Source organism: Liolophura sinensis, chromosome 12, assembly GCF_032854445.1.
Source record: "Liolophura sinensis isolate JHLJ2023 chromosome 12, CUHK_Ljap_v2, whole genome shotgun sequence".
NCBI lineage: Eukaryota > Metazoa > Mollusca > Polyplacophora > Chitonida > Chitonidae > Liolophura > Liolophura sinensis.
Window position 1 is genome coordinate 25,292,359 of NC_088306.1, and position 17,714 is coordinate 25,310,072.

A 17,714-nucleotide genomic window follows, 5' to 3' on the forward strand; every position below is an offset into this window, starting at 1 on the left:
TGACTGCAGAATTTTTATGGAATAGACGATATTTTCTCAACGCAAATGTCCCATATACGGTTTTAAGTGCTTTACCTTGTCTGTAGCCTGGATATTTACTGGAAATTATAATGTGTACTAATAAAATTGTCTTGTTTGTTTCGATAGTTTTAAGGCGTCAAACTTACCTAATACTACAGAATGTCACATTACCAAATAGAGCGTCACGTAATTTTAAGAAATACATGTAGCAAGGTTTATCACAGTCCAAAATTCCACATTATGTAACGTAGTCACTGAATACCACCATACCCCACTTTGAGATTCGATTACCTAGACAGCAATGAGTAAATGCTATTTCCAAAATGTCTTAATGACTACACAATATGATAGATGAACTGATTATTTGGTGATGCGTGGCACAGAAATTTGAAACCTGATGCACTGGTATACTGTCGTAGATATAGCGGTAATGTTACACCTTGTCGGCATTGTAGGTTGACCTCGCAACAATTAAAGTAGTACATATATATGGTGGTGTAAGTATTTTGTCATTTTATGCTTGATGAATTGTGTCCAGTCAGTTATATTTTCGGTATACTATCCTTTTCCCTGATATGGATCATCATCAACGGAACGGGATGATTCTGTTGTGTTAATCGTTTTCCATCACCACAACGGCTTTATAATGTCACCCTGAGGGAAGTGCAAACTATGGCAATCAAATATTTGATTGCGATGAAATCTCAGCTAGAAGTGTTAATAGCGAAATGTGTATCTAATTCCGCCTTCCAGTTGGGATTATGCGACGCTTTCTGGCGCTTTCGTGGTTAAGATATTCGAATCTGTTAGAGCTGATGACATGCATAACATTCAATATGTCAGTCGGAAATTTCCTTCATTCTGCGCATTACCGGAAGTCTCATCTTATACAATGTACATCTGTATACAAAATACCTGGTACCATTATTACCAGACAGTGCTGGATTTACTAGTGTGTTGAACTAGTGTGTTTCATACTTTTAACATTTCAAATGCTCACGAAGTCTGATTGTTGTCAATACGATTTCGCTGCAAGTTTCGGGAAAATTATATATTCTCGAACAAGTTTCATCGTAACGTTTGGTTTTACTGTTATCAACGATTAGAAGCCAATAAATGGCAAGTCGTTTGTCTTTCCGCTATCTCTTTTTCCGTCGAAGATAACAAAATTTGCATTCATTCGATGTATAGTCGTACTTCCAGTCTCAGTCTTGTCTTATAACTGCACAATTGTTCAGAACGGTAGCGTGGGTGATGATTGTATTTCTGAATCATTTACAATAATTAGTGTTTATCTTTCCAAAAATTATCACACCCCAAACATAAATTCTGAGTGGGATAGCCGGGTGGAAATATTTGTTCATCCATTATTTAGATATCACTGTAACAATCTGCGTCAGGATGAGTATTTTGTCATGTTGTTTCCCTCAATCCCACATCTTTTCTCTGCCCTTTCATGTCGCTTTGACGGTTATGGAGAAAACTGCGCAAGAGGCAAACACCTATAGCGAGATATGATGATTCTTCGTAATGATGTGTGCAAAAAAACAAACTCCTTGATTACAACATAATTTAGTGGATTTTGAAACACGGTCCATTCATGTTCTAAAATGTTTGTATGTTTTTTTCTGATGAAAGTGATGGAAGAATTTTTTGACGACTTCTTTATGGAAATCAGTGAATGGTTTAGTCTCACAGAATAGGGAATTATACCTTGAGCGGCATGTAGCCGGCAATCAGGCGCTAACTCTGTTAGCAACGATTCTGTTTGACGACTTTCTGTAAATACGACATAATGATAGTTTTGGCCGATGCCATCAATTGCCGTGTAACGATGTTATGGTATAAGCACTCAGCGGCACGGCAGAAATCAACGAAAATCCGATTCAGTCCGCGGCGAGCGTTTCACGCCCAGACGCCGCCTGTTTCTGCAACGCCACTCAAACCTCCACATCGGTTATACCATGTGGTTAAGTCGATTTTGTTCAAACAAACCGATTGCAGACTAACTGCTTTAAGCCTCTTTGTTCAGCTGAACCATAGCAGCCTGCCAACGTTTCTTCCTCAGATTTTCCACTTGGAAAACTTCCGTGCATTAGTTACCAGTGAGTTGGAAATTGTTATCATCAGCCGCGGGTTTGCTTCGCTAATTGGCCCTTCCCTGCCGCCAAACACCGCCATCTTCTTCCGCCAAGTGCTGAGCGCGGGAATAATTTTCTCGTGAAGCACTAACTTTGCTTCAGCGCGGCTGTGGTTGAAGGCAAAAAAATGTTTCGAGTGCCGTTGGTTGCATGATCACCACCCCTCCCCCCTGTATACGGTGCGAGGGCTGTAATTACAGTGAGCTTGACGAAAGAGTTGTGCGCCAGTTAAATTTGAAAATAAGCCTCTGTGATCTAGCCCTAATGGTTTTTCCCTAGGTATCCGTGTACGCGTGGCATTCTCCGTCATTTTCCGTCACTGACACCCACTCCTTTCGTCGTTTGTTTTTCTTAAATATCCGCTTTTGATTTAACTTCACCCGCACGACATTGCTTCGCTTCTATCACGACAGGCCCGTCGCAATTCTGACAGTTTCAATAGAGTGCTGAGCACAGAACCAGTGAAATAGCAACATGGACAAAACGACTATACGCATTACAATGACATATACGTCTACCGGTAAGTCGGGTATTAAGGCTATGGAATCGATTGACCCATGGTGAATTACTGCTGTCCGAATAGTGTACTAGTTTTTCATTGTTAAAATTTGATCCATCATCTGGTGCTCGTGCTGCATGTACGACTGGTGAGTTTGAAGATATTCAACAAGGAATTAGTTTTCCATATGGTGATCCTATCTGTGAGAACAGCATACGATTGTGCATAACGTAAATCAATGACCTTCACATTGGCATATATAACAATGAATATGCAAAAAAAAAGCTGTCGTAGGTTGTTTTTTCTTTTTTTTTTTCTTGATGCTCCACATGTAGTGGATTGTTGTCACTGACATTTCCTCTGCTTACAAGATATTAACATAACGATCCGAACAGCCAAACACGGTTGTCATGATCAGTGTCAAAGTTATCAACCTTTGACGTGATATACTTCTGAGAGAATTTGGGGAATAGAGGTAATCATCGCATCAAAGTAGCTGGTAATCAATCACTATTAATAAAAGTCAAAAACATGCTACCTAGCAAACATCAAAGGCATTAACTTCTTTTGATCTTGTCAGGTGAGAATTCCCAGGGATAAATTAATGGTTGCGGAAGTCTAAGTTTATCAACCAGTAACAATGTTTTATATATCATACAATTTTGTCATTGGCTTGGCAGTGACATTGGGTGTCTGTGTTATAAGGATACTTTTAGAATGAAAGAGTTCTCCGGTTTTAAGCTTCAAATGTGGAAGGTGTACATCATACGCTGATGTCTGAAATACGGAAACCGTATATTTCGCATCAGTCAATGAAACAATCAGGAGATCATTCATACTAGTTCATTCATTCGTCGCTTACCAACCCTCACCGCTTCAGTGTCTTAATGGTTAGTGTTCGCCTCGAAGTCGGAAGACATGGGGTTTTAAAAATGGTACATGTTGTTGCCTCGCTGTTGAGAGGTTACAGCAAAGAAACAGAATTGGTTGGCACGGTGTCAGTATAATGTGACTTGGTGGGGTGTCATGTCTGATGTCTTTGACATGATGCCTCAGTGGTGGCAAAAGGACGCACATTATATGTACACAGGCCTAATGACTCCTCGTCGTCATATGAGTGAACAATTCTTAAGTACGACGGAAAACCTCATGAATGCATGCATGCATCCATCTAGTAGCAAACAAATCGTTTTTAACTGGTCTTTCTGATAAATATCCAAATTTTCACCGGCTCTTGATTTTGTAGCTGTATGTATGTACAGCAATATACTGTAAATTTGAATTGCATCTAGACTGGCCGATGTTTTCAGGATTTAAGGTCGATTTTGCGTGTTTTCCATTTCTTTTCCGATGTCAAAAATAGCACAATTCTGTCTTTTCTAATCTTATCATATTGAAGTCTTACTTCCTGGCCTGATTCCGGAATGCAGGAATCATGCATGTGGAATGGGTTTTTCTTTGAGTGGTTTGTTACAGTGTAGCCCAGCTTCACATTTTTCACAATACTGATCACTATTGTCACTACTGTATCCAACCAGTTTGATTCTTGTCTTCCTAAAGAACCCGATAAAATCGTGGTTCCGCTGGAAGATCTTGCACCCTGGACATCGTGAGGCTACTCCTTAACAAGACATTGATTTAACACTGCCCCCCGGGGTTGCCCTTTGCGGGTGGTGAGGGCATCAACCGTCGATTTTAACACCAGCGGAATATAGCCCATGTCGCTGGACATTCTTAAATGTTGACAGCTAATATGAATACGGAGGCCAACATAATGAATCGTCCTGGAGATGCTCAGGCATAACCTCACAGAACACGGTTAAACCCGTTTAACTGACAGGGTAATGCATGGATGTCATCCGGTCTTCAGAGCAGTGATTGTTTTCGGTTCAACCGGACAATTTCCTGTCCGCTTCTTTATGATGATTGATCTCCAGAAGCATGGTGTGTTTTTGATCCACTGCGAAGACACTTGTTGGCTCGCCAGTGATAAAACCGGCTTATTTCCGCATCGTTTCTGCATTAATACCCAGTTACTATTTCGGATTGTATTCTAGGTTTATTACCTAACGGCCTACGGGCAAGGAAGATGACTCAAGAAACATAGATGACAATGTTGTACTATGGCTGCTGGACGCCCCAAAACGCATCGATTTTCCTACACTCAAACTGTCGTAGTAGGTAGAATATATATCATTTGGACTACAAAATCCTGATAGAACAGCTATGATTGTAAAATATGATTCTGCTGGTGTGATGAAAGTGTTACGACTCCAATAAAGCATTCTAGGAAGGAAGAAAGTGACAGATATGTAATTACCAATTTGATATCGTGGACCATTAACCAAAGCGTCCAGTGAATTCCCTCCTGAGCTATGCTTAGAATGATGTATTTTTTCATTGTTCTCTGACACTATTACCGTCTAATGATAAAAGCAAACCTAAATGTCCATATGTAAGTAAGCAGTTTAAAATTGCAAGCTTGTGCAACAGATTAGTCCCTTGTGTAACGAAATACTTATAAACCTAAACAATTTCCGTTAAAACATTTTTCTCTAAATTCTCCCGGGGGAGACGGGGGTGGAGGGGGGGATCAAATTCGGAGACCGGGCCATACCAAAGACTTTAAAATGGCACTTCTTGTTCGCTTGACAGAAAAAGAAATAGTACTGACTGGGCCGGTGTCAGCATAATATCACTGTGAGGAGTGAGTTGCCTGGTGTCTTTGGCAGCACTAGAGGCATGAACTCGCCCTACCTAAAGAAGACACAGAGCTTACACATCATCGTCGCTCTTCGTCGTCATATGACCGACACATTAGTAAGTACGGCGTGAAAACCCAAGGACACATACATACATACACACATGCAGCTGTATATACATACACTCATTCCAATTAGAGCAATGATAAGCTTACTAATTTGACGATGACCCTCCCAACACTTGGCCAGGTATAGTAACTGCAACACCACGAAAATGAATTTATAAATCATGTGGATTGAATGACGAATGCTCCTTGCCTTCTCCTAAAGGAAGTCCCTTTGGCAGCTATTTCAAGGTGGGGGTTCTTTTGTGCTTTATGACGATTCCTACGTGACTGAGGGCATCTGTTAAAGTGACATTTAACGAGACGGGGTCGTCGAATGTGGCCTTACGCGTCTTGTGAACTGTTTCCAATCAAATCCTAGACTATTGATTCCAACGCGTCTCCATTTTGTGTCGCTACCAGAATATCTGTGTCAGCTCCACGTAGTGTTATCGCAGAGCTTTAGTCGCTTTGAATAAGCATGGACGTGGTACTTCACATTTGTAAAGCTTTGCTTGTTACTGATATCAAAGACGAATTTCTATTGGCAAAAGTTTTATATTTTTTAGAAAAAGTAAACCGACAAAGTCTAAATCGATGACAAATGCACCTCTTCAAGATAGGGATCTCTTTCTGTTGTACAAAAATCAATGTTCAGTTTCATCGAAATGCGGACACTAAATGCAGACGACGTCTTTAAAACCCGGAAAAACCTTAGACAGGTCGTCTTTAAGCGCCTCATATTTTGGGGAACATTAGATGCTTGGCGGAGATAAAAAAAAACACAGATTGTGTCAAACATCTTGTATTCTTAGAAGATTCCATTAACCTGTGTATAACAGTTTTTTTTTATATTTTTAACACAAGAAAAATTCGTATTGCATATTTTTGACAATTTTTAAGTCTTTCCGCCATGGAGCAGGATTTACAGCTCCAGATGTTTTTTTTTTTATTGAATACATAGTATTTTTATTTGATCTTTGTTAAACTCAGTTACGCGAATTTCTACATCGGAATGACGTTATAGGAAATAGTTACGTATGAAAGAGTTATTACGCTTATTATTAGCCATGGAGAGATAAAAAGACTAATACACAAAAAAGGAATAGTAAAAATGTTGAGTAGGTAATTTAGCCAACTATGCGTTAGACCAAGCCATCAGTGTTTATTTTTCCAGTGCAGACTTGTACAAAGTCAATAAAGAACAAAACAACTGTATAACTTAAGCGAAGGTTAAAATCTTAAAAGTTCTATTCACACATGGTTCCGTGGATTATTTCGTGACCCACTAAGTGAGCCCATAACAGACCTTTCTGTTGACTCAACAATCCGATGATTAATTTTATTGGTGTGATGATATCAAGTCGACAGACTAACTGCAGGACCTAAATTATTCATTGAAGCGCCCCGACGGATCAATCTCGTGAGATTCATAAATCTTGTCTCATTTTGAGAATATTCAATGCCAACACCCAAAAAAAGCGAACGTGTCAAACATTTCCATCTTCTTTCTGTGTCCCTTTAGACGTCATCAGCCTTTCATTTGTAACAGAAGGGAAAATCCTTGGACAAGTTTTTTGGACGTTTTCTTTATTCCTTTACAAGAGCATCGGTTTAATGTCCATCACCTCCCTTAAAGATGACCTCATTCATAAATAAGTTTCCTTTTTTTCTACAATCTGCGGGATTTCAGCCTTAACACAACTTTAAGAGGTGTTCATCGATCGAGCATATTTTGACGGAGTGATATTGACTGTACCAACACATATTGGCAACATTGTGCCACCAGCATATCTGTATCAAGGTTTTAGTATTACGATATAATTACACTAGCAATCATAATTTGATTTGTATTTTTGTTTATTTCGGGCCTCCGTGAGTGGTTAGCATGTTAATGCAACGCATTGACGAAGCCTTTCACTTAAAAGGTCGCTGTGAGCTCATATCCAGCTCATGCTGGCCTCCACTCCGGTCGCACGTGGGTAGGCCTGTTAGCGACCTGTGGATGGTCACGGGTTTCCCTCTCGCCTTTCCCGGTTTCCTCCCACTATTTATGCTGAAAGTCATCGAGTCACTAATTAAATATGGAAATAAATTTATATATATGAATATTGCTTTACGCCTTTTTCGAGAATTGTTCACTTATACACTGGTGGTCAGTCTTATGGATGGAAGAAATCAGAGTAAACCACCGACCTTTGTCAAAGTACTGACGAACTTTCTCTCTGTATTGATGATTGTGACCTAGGCTACACGAACAGTGAGAGGGAAAGAATCTAGAAGTCTGCTAATCAAGGTAAATCAGTTTTTAGACGTAAACAATATGATATTCTGTAGATATACAAAGCAGCCAAATGAAACATTCCTTCTATGTTTCTATCTGAGCAGACATGCTCAAATGAGGAACAAATCGGAAACCACACGAAAACCACAGGAAACCTGACACATACTTCTGATTTCGAATCCTACTGGTTCCTGATTTGGTTTGATTACTAATTAACTTAATGATTGTGCTCGCCCATCGACTTTAATATGTAATTCACTGATTCAGTCGGTTATAACTGGATAATTTACATGGGAAACATATAGTATCGTCGAGAGACTATGACATCAAGTTATGCCGAGACTTCTTAACATGAGGCATGCACTAATTGAGTAATACTTTTATGCTAATTAAACGACCCTCTCATTCACTGACGGGGAATAACCACAACTCATTTGGTATTACACCTTTGCAGACCATATCAAGTGCTTTACCTCTTGGATATATATATATATATATATATATATATATATATATATATATATATATATATATATATATATATATATATATATATATATATATAGGCGTAGTTTCCTATCCACCATCTTGCCTCGTTATCTAAATCGTTCTCTCAAGCATCGCTACTATCTTCGTCTTAAAGATCAGGTTAATCGGACTATAGCCTATAGAATATAGACTGACAGTAAGCTTGATTAAGACATGTAAAAGTGGATTTGCCAGGGTGGGACCGATGTCTGAATCGCACAATGTGTAGGTCTGTATGTGGGATGAAGACAATTCTTCTCTATCAACCAAATGTGATATTGCATTGCTGTAGGCGGCCCGCACACAATGAAACAGCTTAAAAGGCTCTAAAAATGTGTAATCGCTTTATGGAGTTGTATTATTCGCTGAGACAAGCAGCTGTTTAGCCGCCTTCACATGACGCTAGTCGAACGAAAACAGGACTAACATTATTTCATTTTAAAAAATTAAAAACAGTCTTCGAAATATATGTAAAAAAAATTGTCCTGCTTTCGTTCTACTAATCGGATTCGACGTGTCGATACAACAAATCGCAACGCGTGAACACGGCTTAAGTGGCTTTGTCTACCCATGTATCTCCATGGTCTACCTGCTGATCTGTCAGCCGATTCAATTTTTACATGTTAACATTTAACATGATTATTTCCTTTACGATAGGCCTGATTAGGAACAGAATACCGATAAGAAGTGAAAAGAATTATTGCAATATTGTGCGTTGAATATTGTTAGTGTAAACAGTGCAACAAAACGCAAAATGTAAAACTACATGATGAGCATGGTATTTGCTATTGTTGGCATGACCACCTACATCCATTTAATGCACTTTTAATACTGTACAAACACACAGAAAACGACATCACACCTAATGTACGCATTGGGATTGAATTCCTGTTATAAATTATTCAAAAATTGTATTTTAATATTAATGTCCACAATCATGCTAACCCGAATCTTCTTCTCAAACCGATACATTAGACATGTACTTCTACACAGCAAACCGGCTCGGATAGCACAGTTGGTAGAGCGTCCGCTTCGGAAACGTTAGATCCAGGATTAATCCAGGGTCGAGTCACACCTCAGATTTCCTCGCTTGACGTTCAGCATGAAGGGGATAGTTGACCCGTATCAGTATAATGGCTTAGGCAGGGCGCAGCGGCTTACTTACCTGCGGTAAGTCGTCTCAGTGAAACAGCACTAGATAAAAGAGCGGTGGAAATCCGTCCTGCAAGGAGGCGCATTACATACACCCTAGCTATTCCTTCGTCGTCATATGACTGAAAAAGTTGAGTTGAGTACGACGTTAAACCCCAAACACTCACTCACTCACTCACACACTCTACACAGCAAAACCCTGAAAAACACGTTGAAACAAGTTAAATTTCTGTTGAGAGGAAATGATCAGGAGATAATTCTAAAAGGAAAAGTAATATGTGTTCTACTATTAGAATTTAGCGTTCGCAACTGAATCTCGCCTGTCAGCTTCATAACCAAACTGAACTTGACAGACGAGAAATCAAGTTTGTGGGCCGCTTTCGTCTTGATCAAAGGGAGTGGTCGAGGTAATGAGTAGTCCGAGACAGATCTGGCCAAAATTTGCCTCTTGTGTCCACTGGCGGAAGCTGATTATCAAACAGATAAAATGAGCAAGCCCCGGAGAAAGAGAATTGTACCTAATCCTCCACGTGTTATCAGGTGGAACGTTGGTTAGTCCGGTCGTTGACCACGGTGATTGGGCTGTCCGGAAAATAGTTTGTGACTACTGTCTATTGCTAATTTTGTACTGGGTACATCATTGTCCAGGATACGCCTTTGTACTGGGTACATCTTTGTCCAGGGCACACCTTTGTATCGGGTACATCTTTGTCCAGGGCACGCCTTTGTACTGGGCACATCTTTGCCCAGGGCACGCCTTTGTATCGGGTACATCTTTGTCAAGCAAGCATTTTATCCACTAAACATTTTTGTCCACTAAGCATCTTTGCCCGGGTAAAACCTTTGCCCAGTGCTGTCGCCTGTATTTGGCGTAAAAAAAATTGCGAAAAATTGCAGACATATATTTTTGTGGATGCAGCGAGAACACAGGTTTATCAAAAACTTCTCTGTCAACTTTCGATAGGATTCGAACAAATAAACCTATAATTATCGTCAGACCTTTGCAAAAATAGCACATTTAGAAGAGGACATTGTCCACTGTTTTATGGTAATCTAATGCCTGGTCACGTGTAAGCTGTTCAGTTAAATTCGCGTTGCTTTATATTGTTCTTTGTCTATCGTATCGAAGGCACCCCAAAACGAGAAATAACATTATTCTTGCATGGCCTTCTGGTTGAAGTGAATTTGTCATTTATCAAAAAGATTCATGCAAGGAAAGACTGAGAGCAGGTGTACTAACGCTTTCCTCTCTCTCCTGTCAACATGAATTTTAGTCCCCATTAAATGGCAAGGGCTCGGGTGACGAATTTGTCAATGTACGGTTGGCCGCTCGGGTCAACCGTTACCCTTAACGTGGAGAGGTGTGAGACTGAGCCAAGATATATGGTGTCTGGCGGGGACCATGCTCTCTTTGCCGCCTAATTAAAAAGTATCACCCGGCAAAAGTCCGGTCGACTCACTTGACAAGGGATAGGCCTGTGCAATCAATGAGTTAAAGGAGCAATAACCCTCTTGGTGTCACTGAGGCGCTACAACGATGAACTGGAGGGACGGGCCACAAGAACTCATTACTATAGTAGCGAAAGGACAGAAATTGATCGGTATGGCCGAAAACAGGTTAGTCCACTAAGTCTTATTGTAAAACTTAAAACGTTACCCTTATAATGGATGTCATACAACAGAGAGTTGCCATTCTTCCGGATATCAAGGGCTTTATTGTGTAAACACTGGCCAGGATATTGGCTGGCTGCACAGGCGTCTCTCCAGTTTAGCTGTGTGGAAGATGGAAAGCGTGTGAGGTCAAAGTTGACCGACCCTTTTATTCATCATAAGAGAGCTTCATTTATAATGACGGCCCCTTTGTATTGTTTTATTGTCACAGTATATATTAAATGTGACGAGAGCACAGCGAATTTCAGTAGTTCTAGATCAGTGCCATCTAAAACGTTTTAACAAACATGTCTGCATTTCTTACCGCTTCGAGCCACGGTGTTAGAGTGTACGTATATTGGTACTAACTGGAATAAAAATAATTGAAATAAGACCCTAACTGCGGTAAATTGACAGTGGGCCGGTTTCGCCCGTAATATTGGGCATCATATGACAGTTGTCGGCATTGTGCTGGGTTTATCTATGCTCAAGTACTTTATACTGGACGGCTAAAACTGTTATCCCTTGCATGCCTGATGTTCATCTTCAGTACTGACGTCATTCTGATACAATCAGAATGGTGTGAACAAGACAATCACGTCATCGTGATATGTTCAGCTAATGTGTTTAGAACAGGGTGAAATACAAAGTAGACAATTTCTTTGTAAGTCTGTAAGTAATACGTGGGAAATTCACCCCTTGTGAATTGTGAAAAGAGAGACTCTGCTTCCTCTTCCATAAAAAACCTCCGCCATAAAAGAAATGACAAATTCATTAGGATGGCGTTAAAGACCAAGCAAGTCACTGTTCTGATAAAAAAGTTTGGAAAAAATGTTTCCACAAAGAACAGTTTCATTAGCCATACGAAGGTGAAAGACACGCGTACCAATATCTATTTCAAAGTTAGCAGACTTTTCTGTCTTGAAAAAGTTCTCAGAAACATCTCACCCGTTTTAATTTCCAGTTGTTAACACAGCACACCTGGTGAAATACCTCCCACTGCTAAATTCCAATACTGTCCTTGAAAGAGAATCGGTTTGGCCTCGTACCTATTTCGTGACTCGCTGTGTTCCAAGGAAGTGACGATCTTGACGGAAGCGTTGACGCAGTTCCTCGTGGTTAATCTTACTTAGCGTTAGGAGGTGACGGGTGGATGTAAAATGTTAACTTGGTCATTAGCAGAGATGGCTTACCGTATCCGACTGCTGAAAAGAAACAGGTTTTCCAGGTTTAATTTAAGTGAGGGAGCGAAGAATTTTAAAACTCATGACATCAAAAGACAGTTTTATATAGTATCAATTCTCCGTTTGGAACCTGAGCGAAACTAACCTACTAAGGTGATCAGTCGTCTAAGACCTTGCGTACGTTCTTACAGGCGAGACACCAATTTCAATGTGTTTCGGTTTTAAACACATTTCTGCTACAGTTTAAACACAGTTTCTGATGTTTACTCATAAAACACGTGTTTAGAAACGGATAAGAAAACAGCAACAGGTAAACATGCGAAAATTACTTTCTTCGGTTTTTTCCATCTATTTCTTCGGTTTTTTACATCAATACAAAACATGTCACATGCTTACTGTAGCAAACATTCTTATATGTTTATCGCCTTTTTGTACTTAATATAAACAGTGTCATGTTTCCTAGATTGTTTGGGTTAATTGACATTTATATTATGTAACATTTCACGTTTATGACAATAAACGCATCTATTTGGTTACTATATATGCTTTTTGTGAATAAACACCAGAACACGTTTATGAACTGTAACAGAAATGTGTTTACAAACGAAACACTTATGGTTTCTACTCAAAGGAAAGACGTGTTACACTGAGTAATGAAGAACTTTAAGTAGAAGACGACATTTAATTCACTCCTCGGTATCACACAAAGACATGTGACACAACTGTTGTTTTTTTTACGTCAAATAGAGAACAACCAGCTGTCTGTTCAATCATGGAACTCAATAGACTTGTAAACTAAGTGTGCCCAGTAATAAGTAAAATAAGTAAAAAATGTTTAGGACCGGACGTGTAAAAAAGGTGAAAAATCTCGGGCATTCCACCGTACGTCCAAGTGGTATTTAATTAACTAAGTAAAAAATGCTTAGGACTGGACGTGTAAAAAAGGTGAAAAATCTCGGGCATTCCACCTTACGTCTAAGTAGTATTTAATAGAAACTTAGACGTGTTTCTGTTGTTTTGGTTTTTTTTTTCTTTTCTTATTTTCTGTTGTTTTCTCCATTCACATCGTCCTAAAGCTAATCGTAGCTAAAACAGTTTCTGTGCCAAAGTTTCACAAACCGTCAAAATAGACCCAATTTTGTGGATCTGACCTGTAAAACATTTGCGGCACCTAGTTGATGCACTTATGTTTTCAAACAGCAGTAAACAGTTTTCGAATTAATCTAGTGCACATACGGTTGCTTTATTCCTTAACGTACGTGATATAGTGCATTGCTTGAAAAGCTGCAAACTATATTTCTTCGGTTCCCAGAGCGCAGTATAATGGAATGGTGGCACCAGCTAAAGTGTTAGGCCATAAACCCGATACAGTCAACGTGTCTCGGTGTTGTATAGACATACGTCGACAAGTGAATATAACAAAAATGGCACGGTATCAGATGACATAGCATTAGTGTAAATGGCGTTTCCTAAACAGTACATCTGAGTGATGTTTGGACAAACTGTAATAGACAACACCCTAAATTTGAAATCCGTGATGTTTGTTAGATCTTTGGGAATAACTTTGGTCACGTGCGCAATTACGCAATGTTTCCTGTGAGATATAAAAAGAAATAAATGAAATCCCTCAACTCTTCGTTATGCCGCTTTTCAAATAGACACAGATTAAGCGAAAATGGGATGTTAATTCGAAATGTTCGCCCATTGATTTCATAGCATAAGAAGGCGTTGTCAAGGTTTAGCGTTTTTGTGTTTTAATAGGAGAAGGAAGGGTGAGGGCTGTGGCTGTGATTGAGGTCAATCAATCGCCATGTCACTTGACACATGGGTTCAATCCAACTTTCGGACAGAGATCCTTCATAATTCACATATGTCTTTTGTTCTCGGGGCGTGTTATGTGTTAATAAAAGGTCGATGGTATCCTCTTGTGTGTTCTAGCATCAATTTTGCTGTAGACTTGTCTTCAACCACATGGAGTACGTGGGAGAGTTCACCATTAACTTCCCACAGCAAACCGGCCCTGATAGCACAGTTGGTAGAGCGTCCGCTTCGGGAGCGGTAGTCCATGGTCAGTCCTGGGTCGAGTCACACATAAGACCTTAAGAGAGGAAGTTGTAACTTCATGAAGGGGGCAGTGCAACGACTGGCTGACCCGTATCAGTATAATGGCTCAGGGGCGGGACGACTTGCTTGCCTTCGGTAAGGCGCCTCAGTGAAGCAGCACTATTTAAAAGAGCGGTGGAAATTCGTCCTGCAACAAGACGACACGTTACATGCACCCTAAGGATTCCTTCGTCGTCATATGACTGAAAAATTGTTAAATACGACGTTAAACCCAAGCACTCACTCACTCCCAAAGATCCGTGGTTGATGCTGGGCTCACCGGTTTCTTCCACACATAAAACTGGACGCCATCGTATAAACTGAAAATTTGTCAGTATGGCGTTAAACAATAGTCATATAAATAAATAAATAAGTATGGCTGTGGAAATTTCATTTTAATTATATTTTTGAGTTTTCAAAACAATTAAACTCTATGAATACGTCAGATATGAAACCAAGATTACAGTGCCATATAGTATGACGGTAATGATGCATTTAACGATCTAGAAAGCAAGTGGATATTTTCTATAATTTGGCATTTACTGTTCACCACGCTGAAGAATAAAAATGTGTGTATTAGACGTTATTTTTAGGTATATTTTACATCCTCTATAAAGCTTAACCAATTAAATCCATTTCTGCTTGACTGTTGATTTTCTTTCAAGAACGACCAGCCTTTGTGTGACTTAATGAACTTGAAAGGAAGTCGTTTCAGTTTCCCTGTGACCTTTCTTGGTTTATTCATCTCACTGCGGTTAAAAACAATGCTTAAGAAGTTTTCGTTTAGGATGACGATCAATTTTGTCGGTAAGAAAATCGTAACGCCCGCATTAACCTGTGCTTTGGCAAAAACCTCAATGTCCAGTATTAATTCCACGCTAATTGCATTTTCCGTTTTTCTAATTACAGTGCAACAGAAGCGTCAAGTGATACTGAGAACAATCAACGTGAAAAACGCCATATAGACACACTGGGATCGGGTTTTATCAAAAAGAACACTGTCGGTGCTCATGTACGAGAAGGCACCGATGAAAAGCGAACTCTGGATCACCTAGGATCGGGGTTCATCAAGAAGGATCACGGGAACGAACGTTCACAAAGTAACGATGGACATAGGGTGGATGGCAAGCGCTACATGGATACCCTCGGTATGGGTTTCATTAAGAGGGAGTTCGAAAAGCGACCCTTTGATAAACTTGGGATGGGCTTCATAAAGAAAAGCCATGACAACTACGAAAAACGCCCTTTCGACCAGCTAGGAATGGGTTTCATCAAGCGTGATGGCAATGACGTCAGAGGCGACAAACGTTTCGTGGATACACTGGGAATGGGTTTTATAAAAAAGGACAGTAACTCGCGTCAGAAAAGGTACATCGACACCCTGGACATGGGACTGGTCCGTAAGAGAGACGGCGAGGACAAACGCTACATTGATTCCTTGGACATGGGCCTCATTAAAAGGCGTAATTTAGATCAATTCCACGGACTCCTGGGGCGGAACTATGAGAGAGGACTGCTAGCCGAGAAACGGAAAAGAGTCTTGGATACTTTGGGCTCGTCTTTCATTAAGAAATCTTCGGGCGAAAAACGTCATTTAGATTACATCGATACGCTTATTAAAAAGTCGGATGAAGAGAACGAGACGGAGAAGAGGTATGTGGATTACATCGACAGCGGTCTGCTTAAGAGAGATGAAGATCTACACCCCGCCGCCAAGCGCCCCCTAGATTCGCTGGATATGGGCCTCGTGCGCAGGGAACATCCGGGTAATGAGGAGAAGCGACACCTGGACTCAATCGGCATGGGCTTCATATAAAAAGGGGAGGCAAATTTATCAGCTGCACGCGTGCGTAAGCCTCCAACCATGCTCTTCATGCAATGGAGTTATTTTTCACAAATGTCACGTGATCCATTTAGTTTTATTTCATTCGGAAGCCCTTGATTAGAAATTTAACCATCGATAACCGGTAATGAGGCGAGAAGATCCGCTGACCAGTCTTAAGAGCTGATGCACGTTTCGTTTTGTTGATTTGTTTTTGTATTTCAATTACAAGCCTTAAGATAACGGAGAGAGGGATGATATATGGTGCCGAAAGAATTCGTCTTACGATATATAATGCAAAAATTAATTCCTACAGAATGTTGTGTAAAAGTCCAGTCGGGAGGATATGAAAAAGACGATTTTAAGCTAGACGGTAAAACAAATAAGACCACCCTAAGGATCAGCCATGATTTCCAAACGGTCACTTATTTGTATAAAGACATTTTCTCCGAAGATGGATAAAAATTGGGGTAGGCAAATGACGACTGCCTTTTGTACAATACAGAAGGTTTGATTTCTCTATGCACTGCGTTGTTGTCTTGTCAGCAACAAATGGTTGTTCACTAACAGGAATTTTGATTTCATTTTTCGACTCCTTGTTCCAGCCATTTGACCTAAATCATTGTTTGTTAAAAAGGACACTACAGTTAAATACATTCTACTTGATTTTACCCGAAGATTCAAAATTGTGTTCGCTTATCGCAGAAAAATCGAAATAAAGACCTTGTTATTTATAATCTTAATCAATATCAATCAAAATTACACTATCGCATCACTTGTTCTGAACTGATATTACGTTAGAAAGTGTCAGCTTCATTTTGATCATGGTGTAAACTACTAAACAAAGAAGCTACGTTTGAAAATCTATTTAGCTAGTTAAGTAGTATTTTTATAAAAGGGAAAATGATTGCATCAAAAAGGCACTCCGTGTAGTGTTTATACCAGAGCAAATCTGTTGTTTTCTCTTCTGCATTCTACTACACAGAGTATGTATCGGGATCAAACACCTGGAGAGTACACAAGCACAACTGCGCCCAGATAAAATAAAAAGGACGTGTCTTTATTGTAATTTGGACCAAACTGTATAGCCTGCCAGGTTTTCATTGATCTGCTAGTTGTTATTATTCTAAAACAGGACCGGGTGTCACGTCTGGTGTTGTCAGCATGGCGTTCCAGTGAGTCAGTACTGTAAATACGTCAGCCCTTATGACCGCCTTGGTGCATAGCTTTACAGTTTTTAAAACAACATGAGCGATGTTAAAAACAACGCTAGTTTGATTCATAAATAACACTAATTGTAAACTAGTTGTAATACTAGTTTAGATTGTTACTGAACTCCAGTGTAGGCCTACAGCAAAGATGCCAGCTGGGGTCTGCCATTGGTAAATCGCCATTGGTAAACCATGTAACTAATATTATCGGATATGCGAGCCCAGCCTGACTCATCCCATGCTGACTTTTTCACTAGACGTACGTGGTAAGGTCTGAGAGCAATCTGCTGATGGTTGTGGGTTTCCTCCTGGC

The 17,714-nt window shown here is 39.9% G+C and overlaps 1 protein-coding gene across 1 annotated transcript in view; it reads left to right on the plus strand.

Annotated features, from left to right (window-relative positions):
* The window catches only part of LOC135479821 (uncharacterized), a 35,731-nt gene extending 18,294 nt beyond the window's left edge, over positions 1-17,437 (plus strand). Inside the window, exon 3 of the mRNA XM_064759726.1 lies at positions 15,278-17,437. Coding sequence (XP_064615796.1) covers positions 15,278-16,184 — 907 coding nt within the window. The 3' untranslated portion in view covers positions 16,185-17,437. The remainder of the gene's footprint in view (positions 1-15,277) is intronic.
* Positions 17,438-17,714: the final 277 nt, after the last annotated feature.